The sequence below is a fragment of the Labrus bergylta genome, chromosome 8 (assembly GCF_963930695.1).
Source record: "Labrus bergylta chromosome 8, fLabBer1.1, whole genome shotgun sequence".
In the NCBI taxonomy this organism is placed as follows: Eukaryota; Metazoa; Chordata; class Actinopteri; order Labriformes; family Labridae; genus Labrus; species Labrus bergylta.
The window spans coordinates 2,029,113-2,051,754 of NC_089202.1; the positions used below are offsets into that span (position 1 = coordinate 2,029,113).

At 41.2% G+C, this 22,642-nt stretch overlaps 1 protein-coding gene and 1 pseudogene across 11 annotated transcripts in view; one reads left to right on the forward strand and one right to left on the reverse strand.

Annotated features, from left to right (window-relative positions):
- snap91a (synaptosome associated protein 91a) overlaps positions 1-22,642 on the reverse strand; it is a 60,621-nt gene that overhangs the window by 7,394 nt on the left and 30,585 nt on the right. For 4 of the 11 annotated variants that reach the window (XM_065958247.1, XM_020634838.3, XM_065958246.1 and 1 more), the window contains 12 exons: positions 20,694-20,755; positions 19,519-19,531; positions 19,114-19,277; positions 18,926-19,011; positions 17,459-17,473; positions 17,007-17,210; positions 15,179-15,256; positions 13,117-13,365; positions 11,083-11,163; positions 10,720-10,788; positions 10,242-10,361; positions 8,929-9,000 (listed from right to left, as the gene is read on the reverse strand). In XM_065958247.1, coding sequence (XP_065814319.1) covers positions 8,929-9,000; positions 10,242-10,361; positions 10,720-10,788; positions 11,083-11,163; positions 13,117-13,365; positions 15,179-15,256; positions 17,007-17,210; positions 17,459-17,473; positions 18,926-19,011; positions 19,114-19,277; positions 19,519-19,531; positions 20,694-20,755 — 1,213 coding nt within the window. The remainder of the gene's footprint in view (positions 1-8,928; positions 9,001-10,241; positions 10,362-10,719; positions 10,789-11,082; positions 11,164-13,116; positions 13,366-15,178; positions 15,257-17,006; positions 17,211-17,458; positions 17,474-18,925; positions 19,012-19,113; positions 19,278-19,518; positions 19,532-20,693; positions 20,756-22,642) is intronic. The other 7 variants (XM_065958248.1, XM_065958252.1, XM_065958249.1 and 4 more) reach the window with 7 other exon arrangements.
- On the forward strand, positions 10-4,120 carry LOC136179895 (tyrosine-protein kinase JAK2 pseudogene; annotated as a pseudogene).

Consider the following 22,642-nt stretch of genomic DNA (forward strand, 5'->3'; position numbering starts at 1 on the left):
CTAACAGGGGATAACAGACTGGACTGTTGCTGTGATCTATTATGTAGAACTATACTTAGACCCAACTCAATCCCACGAGAAAAAAACAAAACATATCAAAAATGAATTTGTTGGTCTTGTTTACTGTGAGCAAAAAAGTAATAAGAAGGGCCAAGGTAAAATATGTGTGTGCAAACACAGGAATCTTTCTATATCCACTAATTACATTAGATGTACACAAATGTATTTATACAGTTTAAAGTTACAGGTACAATACACATTCATAAAATGTCTGTAATGCAGCAGTTTAGCCATCATGGCTAATGTTTAGCTGTAGTCCCTGGGCAAGTGAATGTCAGCACAAGAGACACACAAGGTATGTTAAGACAAATCATCAATACTGTACACTTAGCAGGGCAAATATAGGACAGCAATAGTAAAACAATGAGACATCTAAACGCACACATAAAACACTTAAAAGTTGGACAACATGCTACACAGAGTAAAACAAGACAGAAACACTGTACACCTAGCAATGCACATAAGATAACTAACAGCAGGACAACACAAGACATTGGACTACCATAACAATGTAGGCATAGGACATCTAACAAGACACATGTTTTTGCCATCATCATGTCGTCATGTGGTCACGTTTTTTTTTTTTTTTTCCGGGTGAGTTATTTGAATTGGAGATCTTAAAAAGAGAAGTGAAGATCTGGGGCATTTCTGTGAAAGTGTCGCTCGTCCTGCTGGCTGCAGCGCTGGCCTACGAAGCTAGCAGCAAGCTAGCCAGTTAGCTAGCTGGACGTCTGGCTCATCCACCATAAAGTTGCCTGTGGTTGATGGTACCCCTGCCAACCATGGAAATGGAAACCGACACCTGCCCCACCGTGCACCACAATGGTACAGCCCATCGAGAATCGCAAGCCACACGTCCTGCTGCTGATGTTCTGAGACTTCATTTCTACCACAGCAACCAAGTAGAGGCAAACTGCAGCTTCCTCAGCTACCCACCTGGGGACTATGTGGCTGAGGAGTTGTGTATAGATGCAGCGAAGGCATGCAGTATATCACCTCTGTACTGCAGCCTCTTTGGTCTCTTCCGAGAGAGAGACCGCTTGTGGTTTTCACCCAACCACATCTTCCAGCTTGAAGAATCAGCTTCAGAAGATGTGTTTTTCAGAATAAGGTACTATTTCCCTGGCTGGTACAGTGGTGGGGCAGCCAGAGCATTTCGACACGGGGTCGCCAAGGGGTCAGAAAGCCCTGTCCTTGAAGACTTTGTGATGTCATACCTCTTCTGGCAGTGGAGGACTGACATTGTAAATGGTTTGGTGAAGATCCCAAACTCCCATGAGACTCAGGAAGAGTGCCTGGGCATGGCGGTCCTGGACATGACCAGATCATCATCCTGGTGGCAGCGGACAGTGGCATCCAGTGGTACAGAGAAAAATTAAAAGATACTGGCCAGGAGCTACCGACCTTGTGTGACTTTCCTGATGTCACTGACATCAGCATCAAACAGGCCAGCAAGGAGGGTGCTGCAGAGAGTCGTGTGGTCACAATCAACAAACAAGATGGCAAGATTCTGGAGCTGGAATTCTCCAGCCTGTCTGAAGCCCTCTCCTTTGTGTCAGATCACCAGGTCTGAAAGTGGGGAGTTTAACCTCAGTGGAACCAAAAGAAACTTCAGCAGCCTGCAGGAACTACTAAGCTGCTACCAAAAGGAAACTGTGCGCTCTGAAAGCGCCATTTTCCAATTCAGCAAGTGCTGTCCACCTAAATCCAAAGAAAAGTCTTGCCTCCTGGTGTGCAGGAGCAACAAAGGCTCTGAAGTGCCTCCATCTCCATCACTACATCAACACAACATCAGTCAGATGGTGTTTCACAAGATCAGGAAGGAAGATATGGAATTTATGGAGAGTTTAGGTCAAGGGACATTTACAAAGATCTTCAAAGGGGTCCGTAAAGAGCTGGGAGATTACGGACTGGTCCACCAGACTGAAGTAGTCATGAAAGTCCTGCACGAGGCCCACAGGAATTACTCTGAGTCTTTCTTTGAAGCTGCCAGTATGATGAGCCAGTTGTCACATAAATACCTGATCCTTAACTACGGCGTGTGTGTCTGCGGAGAAGAAAATATCATGGTGCAGGAGCTTGTGAAGTTTGGGTCTCTGGACACCTACTTGAAGAAAAACAAGAACTTGATAAACATCCTATGGAAGCTGGAGGTGGCCAAGCAGCTGGCCTGGGCCATGAACTTCTTGGAAGAAAAGAATCTAGTCCACGGGAATGTCTGTGTTAAAAACATTCTTCTGATCAGAGAGGATGACTGACGGGCCGGCAACCCCCCCTTCATTAAACTCAGTGACCCTGGCATCAGCATCACGGTCCTGCCGAGGGAAATTCTGATTGAGAGGATCCTGTGGGTGCCCCCTGAGTGTATCGAAGACCCTGCCAACCTGAGCCTGGCTGCAGACAAGTGGAGCTTTGGCACCACACTATGGGAGATCTGCAGTGGTGGGGAGAAACCTTTAGCAACGCTTGACAACTCTAAGAAAACCCTGTTCTATGAAGACCACCACCAGCTTCCTGCTCCAAAGTGGACAGAGCTGGCTAATTTGATCACCAGCTGCATGGACTACGAGCCCACATTCAGACCCACATTTCGTGCCATTATTCGTGACCTCCACAGCCTCTTCACACCAGACTACGAGCTCATTGTGGACAGTGACATCCTGCCCAACAGGACGGCTGGCACAGGCTGGGCGACTGGCGGCTTTGAGAGTCAAGAGCCTGCTCAGTTTGAAGAGAGACACCTCATATTCTTACAGCAGCTGGGCAAGGGACATTTTGGCAGTGTGGAGATGTGTCAATATGACCCACTTCAGGACAACACCAGAGAGGTGGTGGCTGTGAAGAAACTCCAGCACAGCACTGCAGAGCACTTACAAGACTTTGAGAGAGAGATCGAGATCCTCAAATCTCTGCAGCACGAGAACATCGTCAAGTACAAAGGAGTTTGCTACAGTGCAGGGCGATGAAATCTCCGCCTCATCATGGAATATCTGCCTTTTGGCAGCTTGCAAGATTACCTCATGAAAAACAGGGAGAGGATCGACCACAAGAAGCTTGTGCATTACACTTCTCAGATCTGCAAGGGTATGGAATACCTGTCGAGTAAGCAGTATATCCACAGACACTTGGCAACACGAAATGTCCTTGTGGAAAGCGAACTGAGGGTGAAGATCGGAGATTTTGGCCTCACCAAAGTTCTGCCTCAGGATAAAGAGTACTACATGGTCAAAGAGCCAGGAGAGAGTCCCATATTTTGGTATGCCCCCGAGTCGTTGACTGAGAGCAAGTTCTCCGTGGCCTCAGATGTCTGGAGCTTTGGAGTGGTGCTCTATGAGCTCTTCACCCACAGTGACAAGAACAGCAGCCCTCCTGCAGTTTTCATTGTCCATGATGGGAAACGACAAGCAGGGACAGTTAATCGTCTATCACCTCATCGAGCGCCTCAGATCAGGCAGCAGGCTGCCTCAACCTCTGGGATGTCCCACAGAGGTGAATGAGATCATGGAGGAGTGCTGGGACAACGACCCTGAATTGCGACCTTCTTTCAAGGAGCTTGCGCTGTGCATCGACTTGTTCAGGGACAGAAAGAGTTTTAGACAAAAAAAAATCACCAAGTGCCCCGCTCCTTTTCAACCGAGTCGCTCTTAAAAGTTATTGTCTTGTTTGTGACAAAGGGACAAAGGCCAAAAAGAGGTTCTTCTGCTTAGTGCCAGCGTGTGGCGTGTGACTGGAAGAATGGTGATCCAAATCTAGGACCAGATGAAAGACTACTGCCAAGGTGCCTTTTAAAGAAGGCACTTACAAGCCATTTCTGCTGCTAATTCAATTAAAAAAATTGAAGCTTGGATGGAAGGAACCATTGACTGTAAATGTTGCTGGAAAAAAACATTCTGTCAAACATACTGGATTAAGTTTTTTTTTTTTTAAACAGTTTGTGGAGACCGAGGAGAATATTGCCAGGTTCTGAAGCTAGACACTTCTGTCTAAGAAGTCCTCTGTGTGTGTTTAAGTGTATTTGTGTGTTAGTGAGAGAGAGAGAGGAAGAGTGTGTGAGTGGGTGTTGAGTCCTGTTGGGTCACGCAGGCTTAGGACAGTCAAACAATGGACTTGGGCCTGCACCCCTGTGGGAAGTCTCATTTGAGTGATTCACTGAAATCACAAGGAAGCCTAAAAGGACTCTTTATCCCAGAATTCCCTGCGGTACTTCACACCTACGTGTGACGTAAAGGGGGGACCGGAACCTGAGGGAGACCCCACAGGAAGGCGGCCAGGTGACAAAACTCCAAGACTTCCATTGCTCGCTCTCTTTCCACGCGCTGACTTCAAGTGCTCGGAGACCCAAGCTCACCTCCTGTTTTCTGCAACCATCTTCCTTTGTTTTAAGTTTTGGCGCGCAGGTAATCCGCGGCCGGCAGTGTTCTAAATTCCGAGCTCGGATTGTCCAGTGAACGCATCTCAGTTTCTCGGAGAGCGTCAGACTATAACAGATTATCAGAAAGATAACGGTCTTATTCCGTCCTGCAACGAAAGGACATCAACGGACATCTTTCCACTCGACGGAGAACCAACAAAGCCGCTCTTGCCATAAGGGACCCTCGCCGCCATCCGACGCCTCTGCACCAGGACGGACAGAAGATCTGCTCCATCGCCAGACTCTTTTCCTTTCACCAATCGCGGACAAAGCGATTCACAAGTGAGGCTTAATTAGGTCTGGGCAGAATTAGCTTTAGAGAGTGTTTTTAACAATTGTTTGATCGAAGCAGAAACTGTAATTTTTATCTTTGTTGGACTTGTTGGAGTTTTAACTGTTTAAAACTCTTGTTGTTGTTTTGGACCGCTGCGTAACCGCGTTTTAACCGGGTATTACTCTTCTGATCCGAAAGGCCAGTGTAAGCCGTATTAACTTGAATTCGGCCATTGGTTTGTTTCTGTGAATGAAGGGAATTACTCCGAGTTGTGGCGCGGGAGTCGGACTGTGATCCGGCCTCTTCAGGCACGCATTTCTCTTTTATTCTCTTTTATCCTCTTTTATTTCCCCTTCTACGAACATACACACGCACATATTCCCGTGTAAATGTACATCTGGAGACTAACTCCACCACCGTGCCATTACGCACAGAGATCTATACACTCGCGGCTATCCAGACGCCTCAGAGACACAGATCGTGTAGGGCCGAACTCGGTCTCTTTCAGACAGTAAGGCCAGTAAGGTCTTTGTTAGGTGTGCGCCATCGAAAGGGCGACCACGTGGGACGAAGTAATCTTCCCCCCCTTCTCTCTCTCTTTTATACACACACACACACACACACACACACGCACCCAGGTCTTTGTTAGGTGTGCAAGAGCAGTTGTTTGTGATTACTGGTGTATTTGCATTGTGATATAAGCTGGGTGCGAAGGCTTTGTGTATGGATTTCACGCCTTCAATTTATTAAATATCGTCGCCTTCTTAAAATAATCGCCTAAGTCATTTTTTCAAGTTTTTCAGAAAACACAAAAAACTGAGCCAGATGTTGAATATATGATATTTTCTAATTATTTTACTCAACAAGGTAATGAAAACAGATCACTATTGACTATTGACTATTGTCTGTCAATTATGTAACATGAGAAAAAGAAATGACTTAGGCAAATTTTTTAACATGTGTCTGTGACTTAGGCAATTTAACAGCTTGAATTCTGTGAACAATAGCATAACAAAGCATAACAAACACACTAACTTAACATAATGCTGAGGAGCCATGAGCATCTCCTTACTTTTCCTTCCAGCTCTACTCTGCTGGGTTCTTCACTGATGCCTAGTAATGTGGCAAATTGTCAAAGAAGTGATGACACTCGACAGGCATGACGTTTTTCATTGACTGGAGGTCCTGGAACTTTCTCTCCTTGATCGGCAGAGCACATGGGAACATTCTTATCCATGCTATTGGCTCATTTGGCACCTGTGCCCTCTGTGGCAGTGCCTCCCACACAGAGTCCTCCGAGAAGGACAGCTTGAAATGGACCTTGCCTTCACTGCTAAACTGAAGACCCCGCAAGTCATGCACAGTCGGATCTCCAGCTTTTTTGCCTGGTCTGATGCTAATGAAGTAAGATCCATTCAGTTTCAGGAACTTGTCATGCTTGAGCACCTGGACGTGATAAGGTGATGGCCTGATTCTTGCAGTCTGGAGTATGATGACGTAATCTCTTGGGGTGAAGATATCCGTAACCATTTTGCGTTCAATAGTACTGTGCATGCTGTCACACTCCATTTGTGTGTGCCCTGCAACAAGGTATTTCTGTGTTATTAGTACCCCATATTTCCTTGCAAGCTTAGAGAATGCATTCGCCACACATGCATTGCGGTTTTGATAACCACATCCATCACTCCACACTATGATCTCCTTGAGTTCTGGATGGTCCTTGATCACACCCTCAAAATGGCGATATTGAAGGTGTGCAAATACCTCGCCACTCAGGTCACCCTCCGATTCGTCCCAAATGTAGTACCCTTCCTTTGATCTCAAGTTGAACAGGGTAAAGTTATGGACCTGCAGTTTTGTTTTGTAATACAGGCTGCTGGCTTGGGTTTTTGGACACAGCAGCACAGTTTGCAAGTCCATTGTCCAAACAGACTTCTCATTATTTGCAGAATCCTTGTCACAGGATTTCTCTTGCCTTGCTTCATCTTTCCGGGTGACATGTGCATCATATTCCGCTTTAGTGATATTCCCATGCTTGAATGAATCACAAACATCACACTGATCTTTTCTTGGAATGAATACAGAATACTTCTCTTCATGGAACACATCTGAGAAATATTGTATTCCAACGGCCCTCGCTCCAGCAGTTGCAGCTGCCTGTTGATATTCCCGATGTAGTTGGGAGATGGTTGTGCCTGGGTGAAGGAACTTTTTGTCTTTGTAGGTGTTTGTGCTTCTGCAGTAGTGTGAATCAACAGTGGGCAGGTCCCTCAACCAGTCCTTAAGGAAATCCTTGTCATCAGTTTCAAGCTTTGCATGCTTGCCACTCTTAGGTCCACATTTAAGCGCTGGCGCTTGTTCATTAGGGTCAGTGGTGTTTTTGTTCAGCCAGCATCTAATGGTTCTTTCAGGGAGACCAAGTGTAGAGGAAAAAAGTGCCTTGCACACTTTGAGACTTGTTCCATCTTGAAGCTTGACTAAAATGCTGACTAAAAAGACTAAATAACTATGCCATATTTATAGCCTAGCCTATATTATAGTAAACCTCATCACTTACCAATCGGGGATGAGCCTTGAATCATGGCAATAACTTCGGTGGTTAGGTACATTTTTCTCCTCCTTGAAGCAGCCGCCATCTTCACAAGCTTGTAGGCTACAATTGCCTGAGTCACATTGTCTTTTGACTTAGGCAAAATAAAACGGCCTAAGTCACACTCTTGACATAGGCCATTATATTAAATGAAGGTGTATATCACATGATCTGTTTAACTGAGGTTATAGGCAATTTTACCAGCATCATAAGAGTTGATTTAGGCAAAAAAATCATTTTTCTCAAAAAATGACTTAGGCAATTATTTTAAGAAGGTGACGATATAGTTATTCATTATTAATAATATTAGTAATTAAATAACTAATTTGAGACTGATTTGAGTGATATTTTGGTTATATTTACCTGATTACAGGTTGGTGCCCCAAAATGAGCTTAAACATAGTTTAATGATATTTTATTTATATTATTAATAATTAAGTATAATTATTAAAGAATATAACCAAAGTTGACTTGATACAACCCCAACAGTCCATACAAACACCTAGCCGGGCTAGCTTTCATCATCCCTTTTCCCTTCTTCTGAAGAGAATTGGACTAAATAGTCTTTCGTGTTTTCTATGTACGGTATGTGTGTATATACAAACAGTATATTTGTGTACATATGTCCAGAAATTTTTTATAATTTTATAAAATGAAAATACAGTGAAATACTCTATTTGAACTGCCAGCAAAACGTCAGTGTTAATGAAGTTCAAACAAAGGTGATTTAAAAATCTGTTATTGTTTTTTGTTTTCATTGTGAGAGGTGTTGTCAACATTAAACTTGTATTCCAAAAAAAGCGGGCGGCTGTGGCTCAGTTGGTAGAGTTGCCACCTCTCAACCAGAAGGTCAAGGGCTCAATCCCCAGCTGGGCAACATGTCCAATGTGTCCTTGGGCAAGACACTTAACCCTGAATTGCTCCCACTGCTTCAGTGGTGGTGTATGAATGGCATTAGTTACCTCTGATGGATGATACTACATACAGATCACTACCATCAGTGTGTGAAAGGGTGTGAATGGGTGGGTGTGACATGTGGTGTAAAAGCACTTTGAGTAGTCAGAAGACTAGAAAAGCGTTATATAAGCTCAAGTCCATTTACATTTAAAATACTGAAGAGCAGGAAAACAGTACATACGTGTCCAACATTTTAACATTGTAGATACAGTATTTATATTAGTGTACATGAGCATGTAAACAGGATGTCTGTGTGCTCATATGTTGAATGTGTTGAAAATGTTCTTACATTTTCAGAAATAAGAAGAAGAGAGTGATAGATGGACAAGAATATGACATCACTGTGATGTCAGATTTATAGACATTTCTTAATTAGTCTGAGGCCATTTTGGCTCTGCAGTTAAATGCAGTATAAGCAGTCCTGCCAAGTTGGCTTCATTATTAATCTAACAAATGGATATTGTTGATTACTTAAAGCCTCATTTATTAATCAGCATCAAACATTTCTCTCACAATAGAGCTGGCATAGAAACTTTTCCCAAGACAGCAGCTGTCTTGTCCATATTTGCTCGTAATTTAAGCTTTTCCAATTCACCAATGGTTACCATTGAAATAAACCAGTAAGAGGAGTCTCACCTCCCAGCAGGTCATCTCCAGGCCCTCCAGGAGCAGAGCTTTGGGTCTCCTCTGCAGGACTACTGAAAGAATCTGCAGGAAGTCCATTAATCCACAATGCAGCATGGAGGGCAGAAAGGGGTAAGAAGTCAGCCCTGGACCACACACTGGGACACGGTGCGGGTAAGAGACAATGTTATTCTCATAAACACAAAAGATTAAATAAAATGTCACACGAACTTAAGAAAAAAGAAGATGGTTTAGATTGACAAGGATTCCTGATCATGATGGGTTGTTATATTTTCATCCAAAAGTATACTGATTCTAAAAATCTAAGAACATTTCATACCTATATGTTGCAAGATTTATTATGGAATGGGATTTGGTGCAAAATATGAGGAAACGATAAACAAAACAAAAGCACAGCCATGCAGATTTCGGCTAATTTATTTGAGTTGGGTTGCTCACAAGCTAGCATTTACCCTTTAGCACTAATCAAAAAGTATATCGCCAGAGCCAATGTGAATGGCTTTAGTTTAACAGGTAATCAGTTATGAGACAATTTCCTGAACATATGAATTATCTTCCATGATTATGACATGTTGCTTTTCAAATGTATTTCCTGTTTAAAAGATGTTGTGATTTACTTGAGCACAATTGTGTTATCTTAACTGTAGTTATTATTTTTAGTCCTATTACAAATGAGTATGAAAAAAAACTTCCACATTTTGATTTGATCAATATGCTTCACAGCATCAATCTATCTACGAATCCATCCAATACATTTTTTGCAATGAAAATACAAAAAATATTTATATTTATTTACTGTGTTTTTAGGGCCTGCACCATCATTTCAGATGTCTGTCCAAGAAGTTTCATATGTCTACAGAACTCAATATCACTTATCACTGTGATCCAAAAGTTGTAAACATGTTTAATTGCAACCTAAATGTCAACCTTTGAATGAACTGGACAAAAGTTTAGATCAAATAAGCGACAGTCAGACATTGCAGTATTTAGATCCATGCCATAAAAGATTATTTCCTGATATAACACCAGTGACTTGAGAATTGAGTTACATTTATAACAAGGGGAGGCAACTACTCGATAATTGTTTGTCCTTTTTCAGTTTGTCACTACATCTACAGAATCAAACTCACTTGGTTCAGGCAATTATTCTTGCACTTACTGTGACAACAGTTGATGATTAAAAAAAATACTCAGAAGAGGAGAGTAGAATTAAAAAATGCACAAAAACAGCTAAAGTCAACAATTGATATTATGAAGAAACATTGCTGTTTAGAGAGGTGTACAGGTGTTCTGAGGTACAGTACCCAGCAGGTCAATGACAGGTGCCGGCTCTGCTTTGGGCGGAGAGGAGGCCTCTGGGACAGGAGCTGCAGCAGGAGCAGTTACTGGAGAAGTAGCAACAGGATCTGGAGCTGTAAATGAGTCTGAACAGAGACACAGGCGGAGACATAAGCAGAAGAAAGAGATCCAATTACTCTCAAGTCTCAACGGCTGCAGTTATCATTGGCAGCTTTAGAACCAAAGAAAGAATGCTTTTTTCATGCACTATTATTAAGCCTGCTCTAAAGGGTTAGCAGACATGCAGAGTGGAAGAAGGAGAAAGAAGCAGACATCTTTACTGTGTATCCACATCCTTGAAGCGTGCACCATTTTGAAGTACAGGACTGGATTGCATGCACCAGCACCAATCAAAAATCTTCATATAGTTGAGGATGGTTGCACTCTTCTTAAGTAAAGGAAGGGAAAACAATGATGCAGGAAAGACAAAGCAGCTTTACTCACCGGTCACAATGTCCCCAGACAGAGCCGGTTCGGGCAAAGGAGAGGGCCCGCGCGAAACAGCAGGAAGGTCTAATTTACCAACGCAAGCGAGAGGCAGAATACAAGAAAGAAGAAAACCATGGAGGTTGGGGAGCAAAGAAAAGAATTAGCGTGGCAAGTAGAAAGATACAGCGTTGATAGAAAGCAGCAAAAAAAATAAAAAACACTCCAGGACTGGACGAGTGGGTAACATGCACAGTTTTCATAGCACTATGGGGCACAAACCACAGACGTGTAGGGATAAAACAGTTGACAGAGTACGTATGGTAACCAGAAGATATGAAGAGGTTCCACACAGAGAGAAATGGATATCAACTCCTGTACCTGCACCAAAAAGGTCTACGCTAGGAGTGGTAGCAGCTTTGGATTCTGTGGTAGGGCTTTGCTCAGGCTTATCAAGCATATCTACGAACAAGGACACACAATCAAATGAACATTCAGATTTCAAGTCCAGTGCAAACAGAATGATGGGTTAAGAAGAGAGATGAGAGAGAGCAGAGAGAGCAGAGATTTCAATCTTAAACAGCTAAGCTGCAATGTGTCTGTCAGTGCGGTGCAAAATGAAACTGTGCAAACTTCAAAAGGGTGTATTGCAAAATTTTAGCATCCCTGTTTCATTTTGTAAAATTGAAGGATTTGAACATAGATTATTTAAGAGCTTAAAAGTAGCAGGATCCTTTGCTTTCCAGTTTAGTGAACAATATTAGGTTTTTACTGCAGCTCGAAGCGGACATGCATATATACATTTAATTTACTGTTTTCCTGTGAAAACAAATCATGTTCAGTTATTACCTGGAGACCCCAATTCATTTATCTCATTATCTCGAGATAGAAATACTAGTTTTTCCTCAAGATCCTAACTTTGTTTCAATGTTATCTCAGGATATCAAAGCTAGTTTCCTGAATGTTTTTTTGTGTTTTTTTTATATCTTATCATCTCAACAGAACAGGATCATTTTCTGTCTATCTAGAGAAAGAAAACACTGTAATAAGATAAACAGCAACATGCCATCTTGAGATTCCCCACACTAATGAGGATAGTTATGCCTATATTTGTCCCTTGCTTTTGTGTCTCTGGAGATAAAAGATAAATAACTCGAGATCTTGAGAAACAAATTGAAATGACTTGTTATCATTGGGGAAAAAACAAGTTAATAAAATGTATGGATGCATGTTCACTTAGGGCTTCTGTAGGTTTTGCTTTTTAGCTGGCTAACATTTTTCTAATTTGCACTTAACAGCAAAGTTTAGACTTATTACAAATGTTGAACAGATGAAGGCGCTTCATTTAACTTAAATAAGCCAAAAAATCACAGCCAAACATCTAATAGTTGGTCGGTTCACACCAATAAAAAGATATCAACCTCATGACATCAGATGAAAAATCAGTGGATCATATGAAGAGGTAGGATACGTATTCTAGAAAACGTGGATTTTTGTAAAAATGCTAGAGTCTGGAGATGTGACTTAACACTTTCATCTGCTGATGGCAGTAGATAAAAGACAAAGACTTTCTGTATGAACTCTGTAGTTATCCATTTTTATAAGCTGTGGAGAAAATGGCGTCCTGGTAACTCTAGAGCCACAGCATTTAAGTGGTTAAGGATTTCACAAGTTCTGGATGTAAGTTTTTTGGAACATGGGAATACCATATGCTCATCCTTAAATCAGTTTTTTATCCATGTACACATTTTGTGCAGGGTCAAGGAGTTCTCAGTCTCGGATCTCACAATGAGTAGCATTGCAGTATGGGTAATTTAAAGTCTCAGATAACCCAGAGGAAACCAAAAACATGTAGAAATTCTGCAATTGAGCAATAAACCCTTTTAACTGAAGTGCATTAATACGGTAAAGCATTCTCAGCTGTCAATGTCTAAATTAGTGATCACAAGCAGAAGAAGAAAATAATTTTCTTCCCTCTATGTCTGTTAATATGAGGTTAAGAATCAAAGCAAGTTGAGCCCCCTCTTGTGATGAAAACAAATTCATCTTAACTGATTTCTCAATGGAGATTTAACACAGGATTGTACCTCCTTAATGACAGAAAATAGGTTATCTATAAAAAAATAGCACACACAACTGGCTTTTATGGCACATTTTTATATAATTATGTTTTGGAGAGGAGGTCAAGATGCTTGATTAACTTGATTAAATGATCTGTATTTAAAGAGGAGGCATGTAAATTAGAAAGAAGATCTGAAATGAAGGACTGAGCATGTTATTATAGGTGTCACTGTGGTCATCATCATCACTAACACGAGCAATACAGTCATCATTGATATCAAAAGCTTCAGCATCATCATCGGCATAATGCAGGGCAATGCAGTGAGAAGCATGATGAGAGCGAGAGGACTTTACCACCAAAGAGATCTAGAGTCGGGGCGGCTGCAGACTCTGTGGTGGTGGTGTCTGTGGCGGTTGTGGTAGCGGTGGCAGTGGTGGAAGAAGGGGTTGGGGCAGCGGGGGGAGCGATAGGGGCGATGATGGTCGGCGCCTCACTAGAGGTGGGAGGGGTGATGGCGCTGGCCCCCGTGTCGACGGGCTTCATAGCGAACAGATCCATCTCTGGAGCAATGTCTGCACTCCCCTCCGTCGTGGCAAAGGGGTCTTCAGGAAGAGCAGTGGGGGGGGTGGTGTTGAGAAGTTGGAGAGGTTAGAGGGGTTAGAGGGGTTTATGATGAGAGAAGAAGGGAAAGGGGAGGGGGGATTAGGGTTTGTTAAAGCAACAAGCACTTTTGTTAGGCAAGACACTTTAGAGCTTAAAATCAGAGTTTGAAACAAAGAAACTAAAACCAAGCACACGGTCACTCATTAAGTGAGAACTGCATTCTTCAGCAACAAATCTCATATCTAGCTAATATGATCGACACAACTCCATACAATGACAAGTGGGATTTAATTTATTCTTATTTTAATTGTTGGGAAATGTGTTTTATTTTTAAAGATGAGGTCACTGAAGTCTTCTCCCTGACCCTGGTGCATTGTGGGCTATAGTGATGCTAACTGGTAAGCATAGCGGTTAAAAGATAACAGACTGCTAGCATTGTAGCTAATACAAGTGAAAAAAGAACTTGAATGAAGTGTCTTGATCAGCTCATTCTTCAGTTCAAAGGCTGAAGAATGAGCTGATCAAGACACTTCATTCAAGCAACTAACACAGATGTATGTAAATACAGTGTTAGCCAGATACTCACCAAGGCAACACTAACAGTAACATTTAGATCGGCTTTAGTAGCATTTAGTACTATTTCTACTCTCTCTTACAACTTTGTAACTTTTGTACAAACATGTATGAGTCTGTATTCTGAAAGCTACAAATATCAAATAATTTTTAATAGAAACCAAAGACTGAGCACCTTGGCTTGCTAACATTAGTTTGGCTTCTTAGCTAGCTAAATTCAGCTCTTTATCAGGCAAACTGATAAATGTGTACGTTTTTCTGAACGTGCTGTCTTTTTTTAGATAAGTTAATACATGGATGGACACAGAATATAGCTAATTCATGTTTAATAAAAACTGTATGTTTTACTGCTATGGTTTTTGTCTTAAAGGCTTTATAGGCTATGCAAGTTTTTGACACAGCAGATGTCGCCCTTGAGCTCCAGCATGAAACCAAAACAACTGGAGCTGCTAGCGATCTTTATTATGCTCGTATCTTCACACTGCATGTAAATTTACCTGAAATGAGCGTGATCTAGAAACACAGTTAAGCAGTGAGTACAGTATGTTATTCTTGTTTTCTCTAGTCCCTCAATTTAACAACTTTTATATGTGAGGGGAGGAGTCAGCCGCTGTCCTGGCGATGTAAACAAACTGAAGATAGGACTCTGAAAACTCTGAAAACATCACAGACAGTGGGAGTGTTACATCCATTGTAGACAGTCATGACTCACAGAGTTATTTTCAGAGGATATACTTGATTTCTATTATATTTAAGTTTGAAAAATCGCATATAAAGCCTTTAAGTTAAGTATAACCTAAAGGAGAGCTTTTCATTTAGGCTATGAAACAAATTTTCAAGAAAAAGTTGCATTGGTTCTGCAACATGTTCACATCCAAGGAGAGAAAAAAAACTGTCATACTGGGAAAGAAAGACGTAAAATAGCTGGACAAAGATTAGCAACATCATCATATCACCAAGTAATATCAGAGTTACCAACAGTATCTTTCTTGAACTACATCTAACAGCTGCACTGGGCTTTTTAGTGCAGTACTGGAAGAATATTAGCAGTCAAAGAGTAGTCTACATAAGGGAGAGGAGGGTCCATGACTGGGGCGGTAGAGAAGGATTTGGGGTGAGACAGTAGGGCTAAGGATTCTTCTACTGTCTCCTATTGAAGCAGAAGCAGCTTTTACGTTCACACACACACACCCATACACTCTGACACACACTTTCACCAAAAGCTGTTTTGTCACCCACCAGATCCGGCAAATGCATCAGCAGCAGGACCCGCAGCCACGGCAGCAGGACCGTCTCCTGGGGAAGGTGCAAACGCATCTAGGGTATTGCAGACGTAAACAGCGGGAACGCAAACGCAAAACATAACACCCGGGGCCAACATACCAACAGACACATGGATGTAAAGAACAAAAATGAGTAAACAGATGGAATGGACAGGAAAAACAAAAATGAGAGGTCAGAACCAGGAAAAAGCAGAGAATACAAGAAATATGCAGCCCAGTTTCTCACAGGGAACGATGTGGTTATACTATAATCACATTTGAAGTTTGAAGGGGCTGCATAATGCTTCATTCAGTGAGCGCACTACCAGTGCAGGTTTGTGAAATGAGGCAAGTTGTCACAAGTTTTCTGTACTCTGTGACAAGAGGGGAAATGTTAAGTTCAGGGAAAGACAAGGAAAAATCTTTCTGTGAATCATTATGGCTTATTCAGCAGACATTTGATCCTTCTCCAAAGTTAGAGCTCAAGTTAGTGTTTTCAACAAAATGCCAAATTAGCTTATTATAAAATCCATCTTTTCATCACAGTGACACATTTATGAAACTGTTAGTAAGCCATCGAGGGCTGCTTTACAAAAGCAGCAAAAAGCAGCAAATCCCCAAAATACAAGTCATAATAGCAGATGTATTACATTCCAGTGGGTTTATTGGTGCACAAGATTATGATGAAACTCTCTGTTGACTGTGTACATGTTAATATTTAAACTTGTTTGTGCCTTTTTTGTAATCGTGCAGCTCTGAGTAAACCCAGTGAAAAGCAAACGTAATCCACTGTGCTGGCTCATATTTTTGGCATGTGCCAAGTGTTTTGCTCTGAGCTCAATGCAAAACAGAGTGTGAACACTTGACATTATATGTCAGCATTCAACACATTAAGTGTACATGGCTGCAACAAACAGGATGTAAACAACTTTAGAAAGAGGAAAAGGATAGAAAACCATGACATTTGAGTCACAGTACTATGCATCCATTATTATATTTTTTTTACATTTCTTTACATTTGACAATCTTCTGAAGTCTGAATAAAGTCTTCTGAATTAACGCCTGTTCTGAAAGTGCTTGTGGAGGACTTTTGTTTTAGAAGTTTTCCTGTTCCGGATATGAAGAAAAAGCCATTCTTCTAACTCAATTTTGTAGCACATTCACCTAAATTACAAACTTTAAAATAAATTGCACGTCGTTACTTATTTGATTGTTTAATGTCATCTGTCATATGTCAAATACTAAAGAAAGAAAGATTTTTTTGAATACCAACAGACAAAATGTTTTGTTCATTATTATGTTAAATATGTTAAAAACAGTCTTGAAGGTTCCTAAAATACCTCCAATATTCCAATAACTGTTGTTTCACAACGTTCTGTCTTTTTCTTAAGACTGTTGGGTTAGTATTAGTTTTAAGAATGGATGTGTAACTCTGTGACTCAGATGTATCGATACATGACAAGTACAAACTGGTGCTAAGGTGCCATCTGTTAACTAAAGAGTCATGATCTACTTGTTTCTGGCATGATTCTACTACATTTTATTTTTAAGTCACCTCAGGATTATCCTCAATCTTCATAAATGTTGAAAGAAACCTGTAATCTGATTGGACAGAGTCATTCAGTTTTTGTTGATTGACGATCATGACGTTCAGGAAGTAGAATCATATTATTTCTACTGCTTTGTACTGACTTTATGAAAAAGGGTAGCTATCTGTATAGTAATAATGGGGATAGTTTCTGACAAGCAGGCAAGCTGTCATGTAGTGTTTTCCTGTCTACATCCTATCCTCGAACCAGACTGACCTCCGAAAAGGTCCATGTCTGAGGCAGCAGGTTCAGCAGGGGCAGCAGGGGCTGAGACGGGCAGTGAGGTGGGCACCGTTACAGCTTTGGCAGCAGTGGTAGCGGGGGCTGCAGGGGAAGCAGTGGCTGCGACATCAGCAGCAGCATCACACTCGTCCTCCGCCATGAGAGCTTCAGAGGCTTCATCAGTGACGGTCGGAGTTGCTATGTGGATAAACCCCATAATCCAAATACCAGGACCCAGTCACAACCCCAAGAGAGCGAAATATGAAAAAAAAAGAAGATGGCAGAAAAATTAAAGAGTCAGAGAGACTGAAAAAATGGGAGTCCTAAAGCTTGACAAAGAGGCAATAAGAAATTTAGGTAGAAAGCCAAGTTGGAGAGTGAATGAAGTGCCTGCAGGCATTTCTTATATTTAGTCCATAGCAGAGTGCTGTCATCATCATACTCACCCACAGCCAATAGATCTGCACAATAAACAGACAGAGAGAGACAGAGGTGAGAGAGAGTGAATACATGACTTCTTTTAAGTGTGGAGAGTTTTGATGAAATGTTGACAGCTGTAGCAGCGAGCTGAGTATCAGTAGAGTATCAGTGAAGATGTGGGGGTAATCAGAGAGTGGTCGAAAGAGCTACAACAGCTTTATAATGAAAATCTGTGTAATTCAGACAGCTGCTGAAAATGGTTAATCTTCTCTAATCTCATTGTGGGGAGTCACCTATAAAAGATCACCATTTGTTTCAGTTTGTTCTAATGACATGACCTGCTTTTACTGCCAACCTTTCCTAAGAATACTCTGTTGTTTTTCTTAATCAATTGCCTTCTCTTTTTCTCAGTTATCAGTTTACATTGGATTTAGTGTTACTGTGGCTTAAAAATCATTCTGCAGGGACTTTAAAGGCAGGGTTGGAAATTTTCAAAAACTAGCATGATTTTGAAAGTAGCCTTCTCTCAGTGCTCACCCCCTGTGCTCCCTCTAACATGCCAGGCTGCATTGATCTAGAAGCAGACCTCGACTCATCTCTTGCATTGTGTAGAAACTGCGTCATCTCATGTCTCATTCAGCGGAAAGTAAACTCACAGTATAAACTCCGTTATCTGTGACATGCTTCGAGTCTGGGCTAGTGCACGCAAGTGGAAGAGAACGAGTAGGGAGACAAGGAGGCGTCTGATTGGTTCATCAGATTAGTACCTCTTAGCAGACATTTGTTGGATTTCTTCGTTCTTTTTTCGGAGCATATGAGTTATTAATTTCTGTCAGGACCTAAAGACAATTTCAACCAAAATCTTAAGAAGTGTATCTGGAGAAAATTACCAACCCTGCCTTTAAGTTACTGTACATTTTAGAAAATGGCTCAAAGTAATGTAAAGTGTTGTGTAGGAAATAGGAGGAAATGCCAGGGATACATTAAGAGAGTTATTCCCAATTAAAATACTTTGGGTCTGGTGTCTTTGTTTATATTTTTAAACGATAAGGAGTATTATAAGGTGTAACTTCTATAACGGAAAGGACTTAAACATAAAGTTTTTTTTTTGCTTTACAAATAAAGTTATTCTTATTTTTTAACAATAAACTGAATCTATCTGCATGTCAGGCTAACTTTAGTACCTACAATTGTAAGTAATGGTAAGCCTACTTTTACATTTGTTAATCAAAGAAAGTTATCGAGAGATAGTATCATCAACAAACTCATAGAGCTTTATTTCAGTAAGCTCTAGCTGATAAATCTGCAAGCAGAAGTTACTTTTCATAAGCTGTTTTTTTTTTTCTTTCATTGGCAAGAATTCATCACTTTCCACATGATTCACTGTGTAATGTGACCTTCCTAAACTGAGAAATGATGTATACAGAAGCAGTATTGGGCTTGGCTTTGCAAAAAACAAACAAAAGGAAACTGACAAAGAAACAAGTTCTCACCTCCCCATCCTGAAGTTGCTGTAGCGCCCCCTGCTGATGAGGAGGACATGGGGTCTAGATCCAATAAGAAGCCATCATCAAGAGCACTAAACAGAGAGAAAGGGAATCTATTTCTGTTGCAGTCATTAATGCTCCAATACGGATGCAGTTCAGTTTAACAATTTGTCTTATTGTTGAGGGTTTCTTACTTGCTTGCAGCAATGTTGCGAGCTGGTGCAGTGGGGGTTACAGAGGGTGGAGGAGGTTTGGCAGGAGGCCCAGGACGTGCAGGGGGCCTGCTGGGTGCAGCTGGGGGCGCTGGTTTTGCTGGGGCAGCTGCAGCAGCTGGTGTGCTGTTGTTCGCGGTTGCATCCTGCAGCAGAGATAGACCCCAGTTAACATTAGTGACTAACAAAGTTACACAAAGTGATGTGATTCAACAGTTTTTTAACACAACAACAACTTGATGCCTGCGTTAAGCAGTAAAAGGAAAGTGTAAAATCAGAGGTCAAAGGATGCTTTTACACTTTCTATTGAAACGTATGCTGCAATAGCTGTGTGTGGACATTTAAAAGTGCTTATAAATACTATGATTATCATGAAAAAAAGCTCACCTTAGTTGGGGACCTGCAAAAACAAAAAAAGCACATAAGTTGAGGAGTTGAATGACAACAGTTCTTACAGAGATAAGCTATTTAAGCTGTTTCAGCTATTCCATTTAGTGAACATGGGCAGTAAATGGATCCATGCTGTGCAGCTGAGTAATAACATCTTGGCCCAGGTTGTTCTTTAATAAAGCTTTGCTGTTCAACATCGCAGATACAAAGTGAGATCTCATGTTTTTTCAATGGCATGCATCTCAAGCTTTGTTAAAGTCTGGGCTTAAGTGCATCGATTAATTGATTGATTGATTGATTTAATGTTATCGTCAGGCAAAGTCTGAAATTTGTCAGGCAACTCAGGCGCTCCATTTGCAAAATAAAAATTGTAGAAAAGACACAGAGACAATCATTTGACACAGCATTCAAACATCCATATAAATATTGAGAGGCCTTCGACGTGCTTTGATCTGAGATTCAGCTCCATGTTCAATTTTAGGATTGACTGGTGTACAAAAGAGTGCTTCAGTTTGACCTTATTAAAGGCGTGGGACCTTGTATCTCAGGTTTGATGGTAATGGTTCATATTCACTGTTCAGAGATGATGCTGTTAGCAGCCTCAACATGTTTTCATTGTAGGCTGAGTCATAGAGTCTCTGGAGCAGTTGGCCTTCAATCTTTGAGCAGATTTTGAATTGGTGGAGCTGTTTAGACTTTAAAGTGGTGTACAGTTAGATAATAACACAATGAATATGTTAGTAATCATGCCTGAACGATGTCACAACTTGCACAGTGTGTCAATGAAAGCAATGGTTTTAAATTCTGTTTGGCCACAAATGCAAACATAATGAACAAGGAAGTGATAAACAGTGTATGTTTATATAGACCTGCATCTTGAACAAAATGGTTACAAAGTACACAGATACCCTCATGTCAGATGTCAGTTCAGATGTCAGTTCTATTGATTTACTGAAAACCTAAATGGAACATAAAGTTAATGTACCAATACAAATGATGGTCAAAGATTGTCCTTGACTGTACTTACTTATCCTCTCTGAGTGAAGTGAAGACAGAAGAAACACATGTTAGAGATGTAACAGAAGTAGAACAGGCCACAGGACTTCTGGCGTGCAGCTCTGTGTTACTACATTTCAATAACAAAAAAAGCCTTGATATACTGAACCACTTACGGCTTTTTCCCCTCCAGCGTGTTGAGGTGGGTCTCCAGGGACTCCAGAAGACTCTCTGGGGCCTGTAGAGAGATTAATTAAGAACACATTACAAAGGTCAGTAAAGGTCAGAGAGGCTGACAGTACTGATACACTCCACTACACTCCATCATGAACAAAGACGACCACACAGTTCAATACGCTGTAGAAAAGGTTCGTTCCACATCTCCCATTTGGTTAGAGAGATTTCTTATCAGACTATACCTCTACTTTGAATTAAAAAAAAATCTTTGTGTCCTATGCTGGGCAAAGTCCTCATGTTCCTCATCCTCCTCATCAAAAATAATATAAATCTAATGCATGACGCATGGCTGAAAAAGGGTCCTTTTCCTGGGCTTGTGCTGTAGGTACGATGACAAATTGTGTTTAAGTTAAGCAGCAACCTCCAATTTTTTTAAAATGAAGCCAATGCGGAAGCCCAGAATCCTGCAGTTTGTCGAGGGTCTGCTTGAGGCTGGCTCCAAGAGCCCCGGGAGTCACAGACACACAGAGGTGTCAAAAGTACAGAAGTTACAGAAGAAATATACCCGTTTACAGCCTGGTGAATTTTTTTACAACGCATCTTATTTGACTTTATGAATGATATGTGTTATCCATAGTTAGGCGCGTAGCCGACCTGATTGACAGGCGAGAACAGTTTGTCAAGAGGCTTCAAAATCCGCCTCAGCTCCAGCTCTCAGCCTGTCGTTAGGCTGAGACAGGATTTACAGCACGGAGACTGCTGCCAATAAGCCCCGTCCATTAATATTTACAGTCTATGGTTCAAGCAAACCAGGCTAGCATGCTATGCTAATGGTACAGAGCGTGTCAAGTTTCTGATTCACTGATAATCATCTTCTTTGTGCAGCTTTACAAAATAATCCAATCAACATCGATTCATTGCTCTGGTTCTCATAAGAATGAATTCTATTCTCAGATTAATTTATCTCTGAACCCCAGTCTGTCACTGGGTTCATTGCTTTCTTTAGTGCACATTCTACATCTTGGTTACAACAACTTCCATCACCAAACTTGCTGCGTGTTTGTTTACAACAAAAATTATGCTTTCAGTGACACCGTTTGTTCTTACTTTTCTAACCACTGTTCTAACCCCCCCACCCCCCATAACATACTATTCTGAAAAAGCAGAGTCAATAAAATAACATGAATTAGAAACAGATGTCAAGTACTGCATGAATTTTTAAAATTGTATCCAAAGTTTTCAGTGTAAATTGGTTTCTTTTCCTTTTGTTACAAAGGTAGCTGATGAAAAAAGGCTGCAAACAAAACAAAAAATAGAAAGAAAACAGAAAATAAAACAGTTAAAGGTTAAAGTGAGAACGGTTTGTCAGCCAGCCACAATGCATATCTGCATGCTCTATCAGGATATACAGGCATTTATCACCTTGTGCCATGCAGGAACAAGGATGGTTAAGCATCCAGTTTTCAGCCAGTTAAAAAGGTCAATAATTCACTTTCAATAATTCCATGCTCCATTTCCTTTATACACCTGCCCAAAGGCCAACAAAGAGAGGCTGGTCATTTTTTTTTGTCTTGGCACTGAGAGGGGTGTGTAGACAATTTATCAAGCAGACACTTTAAAGTATCTGGCCTCTTTTCAAAGAACAAAGCGGGCTGTTCTGAAGACAAAGGACAGACACAAGAACTCTATAAAGAAACGGCTCTCGTTGAAAAAGACTAGCACTGAACTGTCTCCATTAGGGTGTGACTGCATCACATCAACAGGCACATGTTTGTACTATGATCCTTGATACAGATTTCATTTAATGAGTGTTTTCTAAATCTGCTCCCTGCCCTCAAAAATTAGCATGCAAGTGTGCATTAGTGGTCTAATCTACGTGGAGGGTTAGAGGGTAATATTACTCTGTTCTAATTGTGCAGATGTAGTTCATCCTGGGTGGGATAAGCGT